Raw genomic sequence first — 17241 nt, 5'->3', positions numbered from 1 at the left:
TTTCCCTCAAAGTTGAAGTTGTTTAGATTTCCAAAATTGTAAGGTTTCACCCTATTTCAACCCACCGAGATAAGACCATAATCGACATGTCTTTCCATAGCACAACTCACCAGTGAGCAGTTCAGAAATGTGGATTTGTGGCAGAAAATAAAAACCTTGATGATAATGACAAAGGGATAGGTGAATGATGTAGGTGCTGACTAGTTGAGGTGTGGTGGTAGCGATGTACACATACATAGCCTAAAAGCATACTATTACCTTGTCTCATACACTATTTCAGTTCCTCTTTTACAATCTTAACATGTTTTCTCACTTCTGGTCTCTTTTCAGCGGGTGGGTAAAGGCACATTCCCGACGTCACAGCATTGGAGTTTTTAGAAATCAGAATGGGAGGGGGCTTGTCACGTGCCTTTTATTTCGAAGTTAGAAAAAATTAAGGGGGAAGGGGCTGCGGAGGGGTACATTGAGGACATCGATGTTTTAGCCATCTGCATTGGTATTTGTGGGGGAATCCCATTGGCCGACTGTAGGGCTTATGAATAGCAAATGTATTATTTTGTAGAATACCATAAACATTTGAGCTCCAGCAATTTTTTTGTTTTCTCTCAGAGCTTTAAAGTCTAATTGTTGTGGACTATTTTACTTAGCGGAAGCGTAGAGTTTTGGTTCAGGAGTGTTGTTTGGGTGTTAGGCTACTAAATGAGTGCAGCACTGAATTCGGGTGATATCAACGTAAGCCGGCAAGACGCCTTTCATTGTACATCGTATTTTACCTTTGAGAGCTTTTTGGGCACTTTTAATACAAGACAACATTCATTACTCCTCGTGTCCCCTTCCCCTTTCCTTTTCTCCGGACACTTGAAACACAAAAAGCCTCAAAAATGGCTCAGATACTGCCGATACGATTTCAGGAACATCTGCAGGTAAGAAGACGCTAACAACCGAAAAGACACAGGCTGCATTTTCGCGCAGTTTTTCAGACATAGAAACACCATACCGCAATTAAATGGAATCTGACAGGGCTGCATGGAGAGTGCTCAATATAGACACAGGCCTAGCTAGTTTCTGTGGGGCAGATGATGACTTGTAAAAATGTAACAGTCAGATCGTATTGGTAGCCTATAGTCTGCCATCAGCGGACGCGACAATACAGCCAGTGACTGGACTAAGCAATGAACTCTTGTTGGAATTGAGTGATTTACGATACATGTATGCAGTTAGATAAACTATGGCTCAACGGTGTTTAGATGTGGCTAGATTAGATGCCGTCATATTTTTTAATTAGTAGGCCATGTTGGAGAACACCAACTATCCATCGGTTTCTTGGGGCCAAAGAGAAAGTTTGTGACGTGCCCACCTCCCTCCCCTTCAGTGGCTCGTTGCTGTGGCAACATCAAGACTGAAATTGCCTTTCACTAAAGACCTCTTTCTCTCTGGACACTCCCCAGCAAATTACCATTTGCCATGTCTACTACCCACTCGTTCCAATGCAGCCAACAGAGCCCACCAACATTCACATTCATTCCCCTTTTATATGAGGAGTTGGCAAAACAGCACTAACAGATCTGGGAACAGGGTCGAGATCTGAACCTCTATAGCACAGGTGGCATGCTTTCCTTTTACCTTTATAGGGTTGCTGGTTCAAGCCCTACTCTGGTTGTTCCCCCTCCATTGCTACAAATGGATATATTGAAAGGCAACACAACATTATTTGAGCAAGATTTTACCAGACAAATTGATTGATAGTGTATCCCTTTATTTTTATTCCATGTGTGATTTATTTTTGGGCCTGCTCTGATTGGTAGGCCGCTGTGATCAGTCATGGCTCCAGCTGAGAGAGAAATGCCAGGAATTTGCCAACTGAGGACTTTGGCCCTGAATTTTTTTTCTTCTTTTTTCTCCTGTCTTGGTATTTACAGCCTCTACGCATTAAACAGTATAGTCTGGTTTGGTTAGGTCTGGGTTGACATACACTGCCATTTAGACACAGATAAGACTGGCTTTGTTGTTTTTGCTTTATGTACAACTACTGCTGGACTTATCCCAAATGTATAAGGTTATCCATAAACAGAGCACCCCTAATATACATAGGCACGCACACTGTAAATTAACATTGCCAGTGTCGCATTGTGTGTTCTTAAACATGTCAATAACACTAAGCTGTGTTTAGTCTAATACTCCTTTTTCCCAGGCTTGACTGACTGACCCTACTCGTGTGTGTGTGTGTGTGTGTGGAGATGTATTTAATGTAAATGGGTCAGTGATCTGTGCCCTTCAGTATTTCATTTATGATACATTGTGTTTGTTAGTCTATTAGCAGATTAATGATTTATTTTGGGGTTCTGTCTTTGACAAATTAGGTTCTGCATTATGTAGGCCAGATGTTGCTGAAAACACCCAACCTTTTGCTTTAGCTCAGTGGGCTAATGGAGTCCATGAGTCTCACAGAAGTCCCAAGTTCAATACCTTGTAGTTTAGCCTTAGCCTGAGACTGCCCTAGTGAGAGGGAGAGACCTGTGAGGTATGTAGCCAGTCATAAACAGATTGGCCATAGGGAACTTTGAGCAAATGCCAGATGGCTGGTCCATCTTTGGGCCAGTTTTGTGTGTTTTTGCACATAAATAATTACCATTATTTGGCAAAAAAATTGCCTGGTGTGTTAAATGCCTGGGTTGATTTCTGGTCCCAGTCAGTCTCTGTTGCCTGTTCATCAGCTGGTTGCCTGTCAGCTCCCTGCTTTGGGATATTACTCTCCAGTACTAACAGAAGAGCAGCTCCCTGCTCAGGGCTGTTGCTGTTGTCTCCACTAATAGACAGATTAGGTAAGCAGGCCAATTTAACCCATAAAATCACATCAGGGCAGGAAGGGGAAGTGAGATCATGATCATAATGCCCAGCAGAGCACCTCTGACAGCACTGCTGTCGGCTGGAACAGCTCTGTCTGCACCGGAACTAATGGCTGGTGTCCAGCCAACCAGTCAGTCATATTACTGCTTACTACCCCCCTGCACAACACATTGATATGGACAAAGCCTAAGTAATGAAACTCTAAAAATAACACACCCACACCAGCCTCTCTCAGCTGAAACAATACACCTAACTGGAAGGAGCTGTCCTCAACTATAGTCTATTTTTGTTAGTCTATATTATGATGACTTTTTTTTTATAGCAACAGTGGTGATACTGAGTATGGCAGGGTAACATGCCATTAAACTGACAGCTCAGGAATTTTTGAAAGATGAGAATCTTTCTGATACTTATATTTTTCTTAATTCATTTATATTAAAATATTTATTTTGAGAGATCAAAGTATCAGCTATCACACCATGTAAAGGAACTACCTAACTCTTTAATTTCTTCATAAAATGCAATGAACTGGATTTAAGCCCATGTCAACTCTGTCAGACACCATTTAAAGGCATTAAAATTTTCACATTTGTTTTCAAGCGTTTAAAGGACTTGATTGTGTAATTCTAACATTAGATTATTCAAATATGTCATATAGATCTCAAGTTATTTTTTATTTTATAACGCTATATAATGCTCCAGCACTCATTTCGTTTGCATTTTGGCATGTTTGTCTAGATTCAGCACATAAAACATTTTATAAAGCAAACATTATCTGTTACATCTAGCACAGCAAATGCGTTTAAGTATGTTGCAGAACAGTAATATAAATATTTTTTTCTCAATATTAACAAATTGATCTTAAGGGGGTTAGCCATCACTGACGGACTTGACAACAAATACTAACAGACCTATTTTTGCCTTTCAAAGTTCAACAATTTTCAAATATAGAATATTATTCATTTGAAAATCCTCCCAAAAAAATCTAACAATTCTTTCAGCACTCTGATGGAATTGACGTTAGACAAAAATCTGACGGAGTTGATGTTTTACGAAGTTGTCAAAAAAGATCCCCTTATTCCAGTGGTAGTCAAAGTAGAAATGTAGTTTTGCCTCAGTTGCTTTGACTCTAAAACCTCATTTAAAATAAACATATTTGAACCAAAATGTATATCCTATCACGGAGATGGCGTTGACAGTTTATGGTTGTGACCAAGGTGATTTCAATATTGTTTAAATCTCTCAATTATATATCTTGACAGACCATGAGTAGTCTTGTTGTACTACATGTGAGGAAGACATGAAGAAGAGGTCATTATGGTGTAGTTCGTTCCTGATTTATTTATGATTGTAGAGAAATCTGACAGCGTTGACCAAATTTCTGGACACATATTTTAGGAATCAGTTTTGAGAGAAATATTCTTTAAAGTCATAGAGCGCTATTGCAAGAGACTAGATAAGCCTAATAGGGCTGTGACGATACAGTATTGCACATTTTTTTTCTTTGGCAAAAATGAGAACACAAAGCAGACCAAACTCTTCGGTCCCTTTTAAAAACATGCAAACTATTGTGTTCTGTAAATGTAACTCTAGATGACAACATAATGTTTGTTTCCAACATTAAGGCTGTTTTCCTAAAAAGGTTAAATCCACTTGGTGTTTTGTTTCCTTGCCACTATACTAACGAGTATCGCAATACTGGTATCGTCCCTGCTCTACTAGATCAGGTAATGTCTCAGTTAATATTCATTATTGCCCGTTTTTAGAAAATGTAAAGCCAGAGGAATGCAGAGAACAAATCTGAGCTGTGTTATTAGCTAATACAATACACTTAGGACTAGAGTACATACACATTTAGGCAGGCCTGTCGCCTCAGATGCTGCGTTTAGACAGGCAGCCTAATTCTGATCTTTTTTCCCACTAATTACTAATTGGTCTTTTGACCAATCGGGTCTTTTTCAGAGCTGATATGATTGGTCAAAACGCACGCGTGTGCGTGCACTGGGCTGTGGAAACTGTGTGTCAATGTGTGCACAGAGATTGGGTTCTGAAGACACTGGGTTGTGGTTGCGAGTGATTTAGTTTGGAATGTTCTATGAAGGAGGGCAGTGGGGAGATGCTTCCTGTGACTCAGCCACCCCTCCCCAGGCCTTTCACAAGCACTGTATTATAGGAACTCCTCTCTCTCTAGACATGGTATGTCCTCCCTCCCCTATTGCCTTAGCTTACTCACCTTCCCCCCATCTTAATCCATCTTTCTCTGTCATTCTGGGCTAAATTACATCCTATTCCCTCTAGTGCACTACATTTAGGGAATAGGGTTCTATAGGACTGCCATACTGCCTCCCCTCTTCAGCCCAGCTGGCAGCTACTCCCCTGGTCCTTCTTCCCCTAACATTACCTCCTTCTTTTCCTTCACCTCCCTTTATCCTCCTCAGAGATTTCTGGCAGCCAGTAAAGATATCTCCTCTGGCCTCTCGTTATCGGCTGATTGGCGCTCCACCCGGACTAACCCTTGACCACCTCACAGTGCTGTCATAGGGCTAGAGGAGACCTATAGACACGAGTCAGTTCAGTGTTTTCCCACCATAATGGTTAGGATATGGGGAGGGCAAACTGATTCTAGATCTGTGTCTATGTTCAAGGACAACTTTTAGCTGGAACTAGTATCAGTGAATACTAGTACTGAAAATGGTTGAAAACCTTCAGGTGGTTGTAACTGACCATGTTCAGTACTCAATTATATTGGCTACGTCTTCAGATCAAGAGTCATCTCCTCATTAGGACAACAATGAGCTCAATGATGGATATCATTTACTACTGAGGATCACGTATTCCTATCTGGAGATCTATCTCTGTTTGAAGAGTATGACCTGCTGGGAAAGATCACATCTAATCTCACTCTAGGTCAGATATGTGTCCCAATTGGCACCCTATTCCCTATAGGTCATAGGACCTTGCATGAACGAGGGAATAGGGTGCCATTCGGGGGGGGGGACACTGGAGATCAGGGCACATTCTAGGCCTACCCGGGAAGCCCTCCCCTCTGAGTCTGAAACCACTAGCAGAGGCATGGCCTGAATCAGCCAGTGTTTATGGTTACACTGCACATGTATTTTAGTCTGCTGTTTACATTGTATTTACTAAGAAATAACATAATAGCATGGTAATTAAATAGTAATTACTGTTTGGCGTTTGAGATTCTCTCAAGCACTACTATGTAGAGTTTGGTATTTGGGAGTGTTGGGTTATTTGAATTAAATAAGTAGCAGAAAATTACTGTTACTGTATGTTATGGTATAATGCCTCAGTAAAAGCTAGATTAATAGCAGCTGTCACAGCAAATAAAGCTTTCCAGAGTCATCCTGTTGTCTGCCTGCCCTATGCCATGCCCATGTTGTTTCTCAGGCCAGACTGTGCTGGGTGCCACAAACACCTAACCTTCTCCTTGTAAAACAACCTTTAAGAATATCCTTCTGGAAAATTGGACCAGAACAGCAGTTATTTTAATAGAGTGAGCGTTTTTAGAGAATTGTTTTCCCTGACCCAAGGCAAATGTTATCAACTGGCAACTTCTGTTTTTTTTTCATCCTTGTACGACTCCAGGAAATATCAGTTGTAGACTCATATCTTTACATTGTGCCACTGACTGCACTGCCCAATTGACCCCTAGTCTGTACTGTAGCCCATACTGTACACCTACGCTCTGGTGTAGTCCTAAAGGATTGGTTAGATATGAGCAATAATGGCACACATTTCAACTAGCCCAAAAGAAGTCAAATACCCACATTGCTAATTTCAAATCCATTGATCTGTACTACACGTGTCTAGGGTTATTGGTTGACTACAGCAGTTGCCTCTGAAATACTTAAACGCGATCTAATGGCTGTGTGTGTTGCGGTGTGTTTCAGCTGCAGAACCTGGGGGTGAATCCGGCCAACATCGGGTTCAGCTACCTGACCATGGAGTCTGACAAATTCATCTGCATCCGGGAGAAGGTGGGTGAGCAAGACCAGGTGGTGATCATAGACATGGCTGACCCCAATAACCCCAGCAGGCGACCCATTTCCGCTGACAGCGCCATCATGAACCCTACAAGCAAGGTCATTGCCCTGAAAGGTAGGCTACCACCACGGCCCCACATCCTTGTGGGTGCGTCCCAAATGGCACCCTGTTCCCTATGTAGCGCACTACTTTTGACTAGGGCCCATGGCACACTGTGTAGGGAATAGGGTGCTATTTGGGACACCCATGATCCCTGCCCTCACTGCTCCTTATTCCACTGGTGTAATACAACCAACCAAAAACGCTCTGTTGCAATGCACTTACTACGTAGTTACTTGTTAATCCAAGGCTGTTACTAGAGTAATTGAGTCATTACTACATGGGTATATGAGAAACCTATTTCAACATGTTTGTTGAAAAAGTTATCTAAAAGCAATGGTGTGTTATTTAGCATTATAAACTGGGTGGTTTGAATATCAGACCGTGTGACAAAATGTTTATTTTTACTGCTCTATTTATGCTGATAACCAGTTTATAATAGCAATAAGTTACCTCTGGGTTTTGTGGTATATGGCCAATATACCACACCCCCAGGTGTCTTATTGCTTAAGTATAGCACACAGGATTGCTGTTTATGTAACTCCAACTTTAACATAGCTGTCAAATGCAGTGTTGGGTGTATCTGTGTTATAATGCACTATTTCCTCCCGTGCTGTAAAAACAAAGTCAGTGCACTCAGACACATTGCCTAAATGTACTAAATTGGTCATGTAACTCGATTTTCCGCCACTGCTTATACCCCTTTGTCAAAACACAGGCGCATTTAGGCTTCTGTCTGTATCGGTTTGCCTTCTAATGCAATCTCTTCAGGCTTTACACATCTCTTTTTACCTCTCTCTTTCCCCCTCGTTTTTTCTTTGACTGACTCTTACCTTTCTTTCCCTTGCTTTCTGTCATCTATCAGAGGGTGAGTGTTCCTCTCCCTCTCTCTCTCGTCTCATCTCGTCTCACTCTTTTTCTTTATACCTTTTTTTCTCTCACTTCTTCTATCTCTGAGATGTCTGCTTTGCTCTCAACCTATTTTTCTCTGACTGACTTTCTCTGACTGGCTTTCTTTCCCTTGTTTGCTTTCTTGTCACCTTCTCTCAGACGGTGAGTTCCTGCCTGTCACTCTGTCTGTGGTGTTGTCTTTGTGTCTGGTCATCATCATGTCTCTCATAAAAGCTTCCCCTCCTTCTTAACCCAATTTATAAAAAATTAAAAACATTAATTATCTAATTTACATAAGTATTCACACCCCTGAGTCAATACATGTTAGAATCACCTTTGGCAGCGATTACAGCTGTGAGTCTTTCTGGGTAAGTCTCTTTAAGAGCTTTGCACATCTGGACTGTACAATATTAGCACATTATTCTTCAAAAATTCTTCAAGCTCTGTCAGGTTGGTTGTTGATCATTGTTAGACAGCCATTTTCAAGTATTGCCATAGATTTTCAAGTAGAAGTTAGTCAAAACCGTTACTAGCCACTCAGGAACATTCAATGTCGTCTTGGTAAGCAACTCCAGTGCATATTTGGCATTGTGTTTTAGGTTATTGTCCTACTGAAAGGTGAATTTGTCTCCCAGTGTCTGAAAGCAGATTGAACTAGGTTTTTCTCTAGGATTTTGCCCTGTGCTTATTTTTATTCCATTTGTTTTTATCCCCCCAAAATTCTCTAGTCCTTGCCATTGACAAGCATACCCATAACATGATACAGCAATTACTATGCTTGAAAATATGAAGAGTGCTACTCAGTGATGTTGGATTTGCCTCAAACATAACACTTTGTATTCAGGACATAAAGTACATTTCTTTGCCACGTTTTTTGCAGTTTTAGTTTAGGGCCTTATTGTAAACAGGATGCAATTTTTTTTGTTTTTTTGTTGCATGCTTCCTTTTCACTTTGTAATTTAGTATTGTGGAGTAACTAGAATGTTGTTGATCCATCCTCAGTTTTCTCCTATCACAGCCATTAAACTCTAACTGTTTTAAAGTCACGATTGGCATCATGGTGAAATCCCTGAGTGGTTTTCCTTCCTCTCCTGCAACTGAGTTAGGTAGGAGGCCTGTATCTTTGTAGTGACTGGGTGTATTGATACACAATCCAAAGTGTAGGCTAATTAATAACTTCACCATGCTCAAAGCGATATTCAATGTGTGCTTTTTTTTACCCATCTACCAAAAGGTGCCCTTTTTTGCGAGGCATTAGAAAACCTCCTTGGTCTTTGTTTTTGAAATTCACTGCTCGGCTGAGGGACATTACAATTATCTGTATGTGTGGGGTACAGAGATGGGGTAGTCTTTCAAAAATCATGTTAACACTGTTATTGCACAAAGTGAGTCCATGCAACTTATTATGTGACTTATTTAGGCATTCCATAACGAAGGGGTTGAATACTTATTGACTCTAAACATTTCAGCGTTTCATTTGTAAACATTTATAAAAACATAATTCCAACTTTGACATTATGGGTATTGTGTGTAGGCCAGTGACACAATCTCAATTTAATCAATTTAAAATTTGTGCTGTAACAACAACATTTTGATAAAGTCAAGGGGTGTAAATACTTTGCAGGCACAGTATTCAGATTCCTTCTGAAAAGTAACCAAATCGATGAGATTGTTTGGATGAGCATTCGATTCTGTACATTTGAATCCACACTTTGTAACTGTCTCCTGACTGTGACATCTCAAGTATGGAACTTTTCAGTTTGTCACTCCCCCCCCATAAACACAGACACCCACACATGCTTTTATGAGAACCGTACATGCTAGCATGACCTGTTGTATGCTGGTTGAACGTGTGTGTGGTATGCCTCATCAGATATCATACACACTAGGAGGTGTGTGTGTGAGGTATTCCTCCATCTCTAGATCTCTCTCTGCAGCGTACCAGGTATGTTGTACCTCTTCACCTACATGTGGTGGTCTCTGAAACCCGGATCTATTCCTCTCTCACTGTCTAAATCTGAAACTATAGGACATGCTGTCAGTACTGGTCTAGTTTAATCTTCAAATGATGTCCTTTGGGCTTAGTTCCATTTACACTGGTTGTCATATGGGAGGTTAGTAAAGGATGGAGTTTTATTTCCTCACTAATTTCTCTCAGCATGCCAGAGACTACAACAGTTCCATAGTAGCCAACACTGATTATAGTAGCTCTCTCTCACTATCCTCTAAATAGCCTGCTAGTTCAAGTGTTTCCCCTATATTGATTTAGCAGTGTCGTCCCGCCACTGCTAAAACGTTGCCACCACTCCCAAATATTTTTTTCTCTCTCCAATTTCGACCGTGTCTCATCGCTGCAACTCCCCAACAAGCTCGGGAGGCGAATGTCGAGTCATGCGTCCTCCGAATCATGACCCGCCAAACCGCGCTTCTTAACACCCGCCCGCTTAACCCGGAAGCCAGCCTCACCAATGTGTCGGAGGAAACAACGTTCACCTGATGACCAAGGTCAGCCTGCAGGCGCCCGGCCCCCCACAAGGAGTCGCTAGAGCGCAATGTGCCAAGTAAAGCCCCCCCGGCCAAACCCTCCCCTAACCTGGACGACGCTGGTCCAATTGTGCACCGCCCTATGGGACTCCGATCACAGCTGGTTGTGATACAGCCCGGAACAAACCAGGGTCTGTAGTGATGCCTCTAGCACTGCGATACAGTGCCTTAGACCGCTGCGCCACCTATATATATATTTTTTGTATACGTCTACAGGAAAACACTGAGTTCTATGTCTCTGTTAGAGTACTTGGTCCTGGAATTTGTGACGTATGTCTATTTATTTACCTTTTTATTTCACCGTCCATGTAATTAAGAGATTCAGAACATGTTCTCCTTTACAGAAACAACCTGGGGAAGAGTTCCACAGTTGTTCTGGAGGATCTGTCTGCTAGATACTATATATTAGGACATTGAGTGTGTTATCTACCTATCGGCCTCTCTTTATCCCCACTCGGGTCACGCTCTTTCACTGGACAGGGAAATAGCACACTTTTGACCCATCATGGAAATCCAGTTTGGCCAGTTTGCTGGGAACTTAAAGGGATTGTTCATACAAAGTACAAATCTCATGTATACCTAGAAGGAAGTCCATTGTCCTGGATAGTCAGCTAGCTACCCAAAGATTCAGTTCACTAGCTACAGTTTAGCATTAGCTTCATTCAGTGTCTCACTGTATCTCCCATAGAGATAGAACAATATTATGAATTGTTATATTGGTCTCCTCTTGCCCTCCCTTTGTCCTCAGCTGCTAAGTGCCTGCAGATCTTCAACATTGAGATGAAGAGTAAGATGAAGGCTCACACCATGACAGAGGAAGTCATGTTCTGGAAGTGGATTTCTGTCAACACCGTCGCATTGGTGACTGAAGCGGCCGTCTACCATTGGAGCATGGAGGGGGACTCTCAGCCAATCAAAGTGTTTGATCGGCACGTCAGTCTGGCCGGTTGCCAGATCATAAACTACAGAACAGACGAACAGCAGAAGTGGCTTCTGCTTATCGGGATCTCGGCACAAGTATGCTCACGCTCACGCACGTCTTATGAACAGCATTCTATTCTATATACATACACACCCATAGTTCACAGCACACACATCAGACATACGTTGTAAGTTAGGGAGGGTTTGTGTTCTAAAAGCACTGTACTTTGGTCCTTTTCTAGCATGTTCAGACAGTGATGACATCCCCTATTCTCTCTCCTCTATCCTGCAGCAAAACCGTGTGGTGGGGGCCATGCAGCTGTACTCTGTGGACAGGAAGGTGTCCCAGCCCATCGAGGGACATGCTGCAGCCTTCGGAGAGTTTAAGGTGGAGGGCAACACCAAAGCCTCCACTCTCTTCTGCTTTGCTGTGCGCAGCCAGGCTGGTGGCAAGGTGAGAAGAGGACACTGGGGGATATACAGGCATGGTGAACCTAGTTCCAGTTCAAACCAGGACTCACCCTATATGCATGTGAAATATTAATGCCAATCACTGTTAAGACTTGTGTGGACTTGTTGTTTTGTGGTTACTATATGTTACTATGTGGTCATAATGCAAAATGCATACGGTCGTGTGTGGTCAGTATGTTATGTGTGGTCAGTATGTTATGTGTGGTCAGTATGTTATGTGTGGTCAGTATGTTATGTGTGGTCAGTATGTTATGTGTGGTCAGTATGTTACTGTGGTCATGTGTGGTTAGTATGCAGTAAGTATGTTACTGTGGTCAATATGTTACTGTGGTTAGTAATGCAGTAAGTATTTATGTGGTCAAGTATGTTTACTTGGTCAGTATGTTACTGTGTCATGTGTGGGTAGTATGCGGTCAGTATGTTACTGTGGTCATGTGTGGGTAGTTGCGGTCAGTATGTTACTGTGGTCAATATGTTACTGTGGTTAGTATGCAGTAAGTATGTTATGTGGTCAATATGTTACTTGGTCAGTATGTTACTGTGGTCATGTGTGGTTAGTATGCAGTCAGTATGTTACTGTGGTCATGTGTTGGTAGTATCAGTCAGTATGTTACTGTGGTCATGTGTGGTTAGTATGCAGTAGTATGTTGGCATGTATGTTCTGTGGTTAGTATGTGGTCAATATGTTACTGTGGTCATGGGTGGTTAGTATGCGGTCAATATGTTACTGTGGTTAGTATGCGGTCAATATGTTACTGTGGTCAGTATGTTACTGTGGTCATGTGTGGTTAGTATGCAGTCAGTATGTTACTGTGGTCATGTGTGGTTAGTATGCAGTAAGTATGTTGGCATGTATGTTACTGTGGTTAGTATGTGGTCAATATGTTACTGTGGTCATGGGTGGTTAGTATGCGGTCAAATTATGTACTGTGGTTAGTATGCGGTCAATATGTTACTGTGGTCAGTATGTTACTGTGGTCATGGGTGTGTTAGTATGTGGTCAATATTTACTGTGGTTAGTATGTCGGTCAATATGTTCTGTGGTCATGGGTGGTTAGTATGCGGTCAATATGTTACTGTGGTCAGTATGTTACTGTGGTCATGGGTGGTTAGTATGCGGTCAATATGTTACTGTGGTTAGTATGTTACTGTGGTCATGGGTGGTTAGTATGCGGTCAATATTTGTTGTGGTCAATTTGTTACTGTGGTTAGTATGATACTGTGGTCATGGTGGTTAAGTATGCGGTTCCATAGTTACTGTGGTTAGTATGCGGTCAATATGTTACTGTGGTCATGGGTGGTTAGTATGCGGTCAATATGTTACTGTGGTCATGGGTGGTTAGTATGCGGTCAGTATGTTGACGTGTGGTCGTGTTGTGTTCCAGCTGCATATCATAGAGGTGGGTCACCCGGCTACAGGGAACCAGCCATTTACCAAGAAGGCGGTTGATGTGTTCTTCCCTCCCGAGGCGCAGACAGACTTCCCCGTCGCCATGCAGGTAAGGACCCCATAAGACCCAGCAGGGAAGGCTTAGGGTGGTTCTCACAATTCCTGAATGAAATGAATGAGTTGTGCAGTATATCAGAAGGGTCAGACTGACTCTGTTGGCTGGGAGGTTTTCTTTCTGTGTATTTAACCAATACAACTGAAGCTGTTTGTGTTCGGGTTGTGTTTTCCCTTATCTTATTCACTTATCAACAACCTGCACACACACCTCTCGGTTCAGGCTTCTTTAACTATTAAAAACCTTAACTGCCGTTCAACAATGTTGATAGGAATTTGTCTTGGTGTTGTACACTGCTAAGAGAACCCATAGTTGTCTTTGGCCCATACACAGGGTGTAATAGCTGTACCCCATGATTCTGACTTCAGATTGGCACCAAGCATGGCGTGATCTACTTGATCACTAAGTATGGCTACATCCACCTGTATGATCTGGAGTCGGGAGTGTGTATCTATATGAACCGCATCAGCGCTGAGACCATCTTCGTCACTGCCCCCCACGAACCCACCTCCGGCATCATCGGGGTTAACAAGAAGGGACAGGTAAGAACTCCTCTAAATCCCATCAGATTTACCGTCTGTATGCTACAGGAACACTAGAGTTATTTTGTTTTTAGTGGATACATGTGAAAGCATATACACATAACAAGCTATTCAGAGTTAATCATCCATTGATTGATTGATTTTATTTGGGRTGTGTACCAAATTGCAGCCTATTCCTTATGTTGTGCTGTACTTTGAATAGGGCTTTGTTCAGTAGTAGACAATTAATTTGATGCATCCCCACTCAGGTGTTGTCAGTGTGTGTGGAGGAGGAGAACATAGTTAACTATGCCACCAACGTGCTGCAGAACCCAGACCTGGGCCTGAGGATGGCCATGCGTTCTAACCTGGCCGGGGCAGATGAGTTGTTTGCCAGGAAGTTCAACACGCTGTTCGCCCAGGGCTCCTACTCTGAGGCTGCCAAGGTTGCTGCCTCCACACCAAAGGTAGGTCAGACCCCAGGGTCAGGGAAGAGGAGATGGTCTGGAGGAGGGTTGCAAAATTACAGTAACTTTCCTGAAATTCCAGTTGGAGGATTCCCAGAATAAGCAGGAAATCCAGAAACCCCCAACCAGAATTTCTGGAAGACCTAGGAATTTGGGGAAAGTTACTGGAATTTTGCAAACCTAAGAGGAGACAATTGTCTTTGAATATATCCTCCTTAGCTTTGTTATACACAATAACACTATTTTGTCCTCTTCCTCTCCTATACTCCCCCTCCCTCCTCCAGGGTATCCTGCGTACAGCGGAGACCATCCGTAAGTTCCAGAGTGTGCCAGGCCAGCCGGGCCAGGCCTCTCCCCTGCTTCAGTACTTTGGCATCCTGCTGGACGAAGGCCAGCTCAACAAGTTTGAGTCTCTGGAGCTGTGCAGGCCTGTGCTACAGCAGGGACGCAAGCAGCTGCTGGAGAAGTGGCTGAAAGAGGACAAGGTAGGACTGACTGGAGATTCAGCTGTGGACTGGACAGTTTTGCCACATTGACATGGTAGTCATTTAGCAGATGCTCTTATCCAGAGAGACTTACAGTTAGTGAATTCATCTTAAGATAGCTAGGTGGGACAACCACATATCTGTCATAGTAAGTACACTTTGTGTCAATAAAGTAGCTATCAGCAAAGTCTGAGCTAGAAAGGGGGTGTACAATGCTCACACACACTGACTATGTAAACAGGAGTCCTTTAACAGGGTCCATAGACTTTCAATCTGTTCCCTTTTGTATATTTACCCTGAAATTGCAGTATAGCTATAGTTGATGTACTGTGTGTGTGTGTAGCTGGAGTGTTCTGAGGAGCTTGGTGACCTGGTTAAGGCAGTAGATCCTACTCTAGCCCTCAGCGTCTACCTCAGGGCCAACGTACCCAGCAAGGTGATCCAGTGCTTCGCTGAGACCGGACAGTTCCAGAAGATAGTGCTTTACGCCAAGAAGGTACAATTCACTTCCAGAGTGGACGGACATCTCTTTGGATGTGTTGAAAATTGCACCCTATTCCCAGTATAGTGCCCTGGTCAAAAGTAACGCACTATGAAGGGAATATGGTGCCATTTGGGATGCACAACTCTCATAGTATCTCATAGCATTTTCCTCTATGAATACAGAGTTGGCATGGGATCCTGCTTGTCTCATCAGATGACGGTGTTGTGATGTGGCCTCCCTCTCTCTCCCTGGTGTAGGTGGGCTACTCTCCAGACTGGGTTTTTCTGTTGAGGAATGTGATGCGGGTCAGTCCAGACCAGGGTCTACAGTTCTCTCAGATGCTGGTTGCAGATGAGGAGCCCCTGGCCAACATCAACCAGGTAACACACACACACACACACAGACAGTCACGCACGCCCGCACACACTGCACAGTGTGGGAGCCTCCCGGTTTGTTATTCCATGTGGGAGAGCAATGCCAGGAATTCTCTGAGTGAGCCGTCCTCCCTTTAATGGCATATCAACTTTCCATTCCTCCTGTCTGAACTGGCTCTGGGTACAAGTTGCCCACAACCACAGATTTAGGTTGCCTATTTCCAACATGGTGCACTACTTTCAACCAAAGCCCTATGGGCCCTGGTCAACTTTAGTGCGCTATATAGGGAATAAGATGCCTTTTTGGACACACACCTAGAATCATGAGTTTAGAGGTAATTTCATGCTACCTGATGATTCCCACATTCTGAATGGAATTCTTTCAAATTTAATATTATACTGTCTTCCTGTTGGTTTCTTATAAGCTGCTCCTTTGAGAGCAAATTCCCCTCTAACCCTTAGCTCTTAGATACTAAAGTATAGCAGATTGGAGAGGTTCAAAATGTATACCGTAGCATATCAGAAAGTGGCGCAATTACCATATTACTTATCATACCTAAACGATTGTTTTGGGATCTACACAGTGTCTATGGCACTAGAGGTTGTATTAGGGTTGAACATCGAGAGCAATCTGATCCAGTAGTGACACTTGATTACCTCTTTCTCTCCTGTGATTGGTTGCTGATGTCCCCTCGCTCTCTCTCCTAATTGGTGTAGATAGTGGATGTGTTCATGGAGGGCAGTCTGATCCAGCAGTGCACCTCATTCCTATTGGACGCTCTGAAGAACAACCAGCCAGCCGAGGGACACCTACAGACACGCCTACTGGAAATGAACCTCCTCCATGCTCCCCAGGTAAACACACACACCTTTCATTATGTCAGTTGTATTTCTATTGGTCCGTTGTGTTATAACTTGTGCGTGTATCCAGGTGGCCGATGCAATCCTGGGAAACCAGATGTTTACTCACTATGACCGAGCCCACATCGCCCAGCTGTGTGAGAAGGCTGGGCTGCTGCAGAGGGCTCTAGAACACTACACTGACCTGTTCGACATCAAAAGGACTCTCGTACACACACACCTGCTCAACCCTGAGGTACGTACCTGTAGGTGTGTTTAAATGTATCCTCTGTGTGGGGTGTGTTGTAGTAACCCTTTCCTCTCTCCCTGCAGTGGCTGGTGAACTTCTTTGGCGCCCTGTCAGTAGAGGACTCTATAGAGTGTCTTCGGGCCATGTTATCAGCCAACATCCGACAGAACCTTCAGCTGTGTGTCCAGGTGGCATCTAAATACCACGAACAGCTGGGAACAAATGCCCTGGTGGATCTCTTCGAGTCCTTCAAGAGCTTTGAGGGTATGTCTGGATCTGGCCTATTATGTTTTAAAACGTGTCAGCTTGTGGCCTGTGTAATACAATACAATGTACTATTATTATCTACAATGTATGTTCTTAACTCTGGGCAACATGGGCCAGGGAGGCTCACAGGGATATTGGTATCCACAGCACTCCCAATTTATAAATTGTTAAACTCAATACTATTCCCCATTTTATAATTATTTTACATGAATGCACTGTAATTTAAGCTTGCGAACTGTAAAGTGTTATCTGCCTCATGGCAAAATGTGT

The 17241-nt window shown here is 43.0% G+C and overlaps 1 protein-coding gene across 3 annotated transcripts in view; it reads left to right on the top strand.

Annotated features, from left to right (window-relative positions):
- Positions 1-466: 466 nt before the first annotated feature.
- LOC111957903 (clathrin heavy chain 1-like) overlaps positions 467-17241 on the top strand; it is a 29810-nt gene continuing 13035 nt past the window's right edge. The window contains exons 1-13 of one of the 3 annotated variants that reach the window (XM_023978995.2): positions 467-923; positions 6759-6966; positions 11135-11403; positions 11600-11761; positions 13164-13277; positions 13652-13825; positions 14074-14271; positions 14556-14756; positions 15100-15252; positions 15498-15620; positions 16332-16469; positions 16546-16710; positions 16788-16968. In XM_023978995.2, the coding sequence (XP_023834763.1) occupies positions 882-923; positions 6759-6966; positions 11135-11403; positions 11600-11761; positions 13164-13277; positions 13652-13825; positions 14074-14271; positions 14556-14756; positions 15100-15252; positions 15498-15620; positions 16332-16469; positions 16546-16710; positions 16788-16968 (2128 nt within the window). In that variant the 5' untranslated portion in view covers positions 467-881. The remainder of the gene's footprint in view (positions 924-6758; positions 6967-11134; positions 11404-11599; positions 11762-13163; positions 13278-13651; positions 13826-14073; positions 14272-14555; positions 14757-15099; positions 15253-15497; positions 15621-16331; positions 16470-16545; positions 16711-16787; positions 16969-17241) is intronic. The other 2 variants (XM_023978993.2, XM_023978994.2) reach the window with 2 other exon arrangements.

The sequence above is a fragment of the Salvelinus sp. IW2-2015 genome, linkage group LG33, assembly GCF_002910315.2.
Source record: "Salvelinus sp. IW2-2015 linkage group LG33, ASM291031v2, whole genome shotgun sequence".
Taxonomy (NCBI): domain Eukaryota; kingdom Metazoa; phylum Chordata; class Actinopteri; order Salmoniformes; family Salmonidae; genus Salvelinus; species Salvelinus sp. IW2-2015.
Note: the sequence above shows the minus strand (reverse complement) of the source record. Positions and strands in the feature narration are given on the sequence as shown.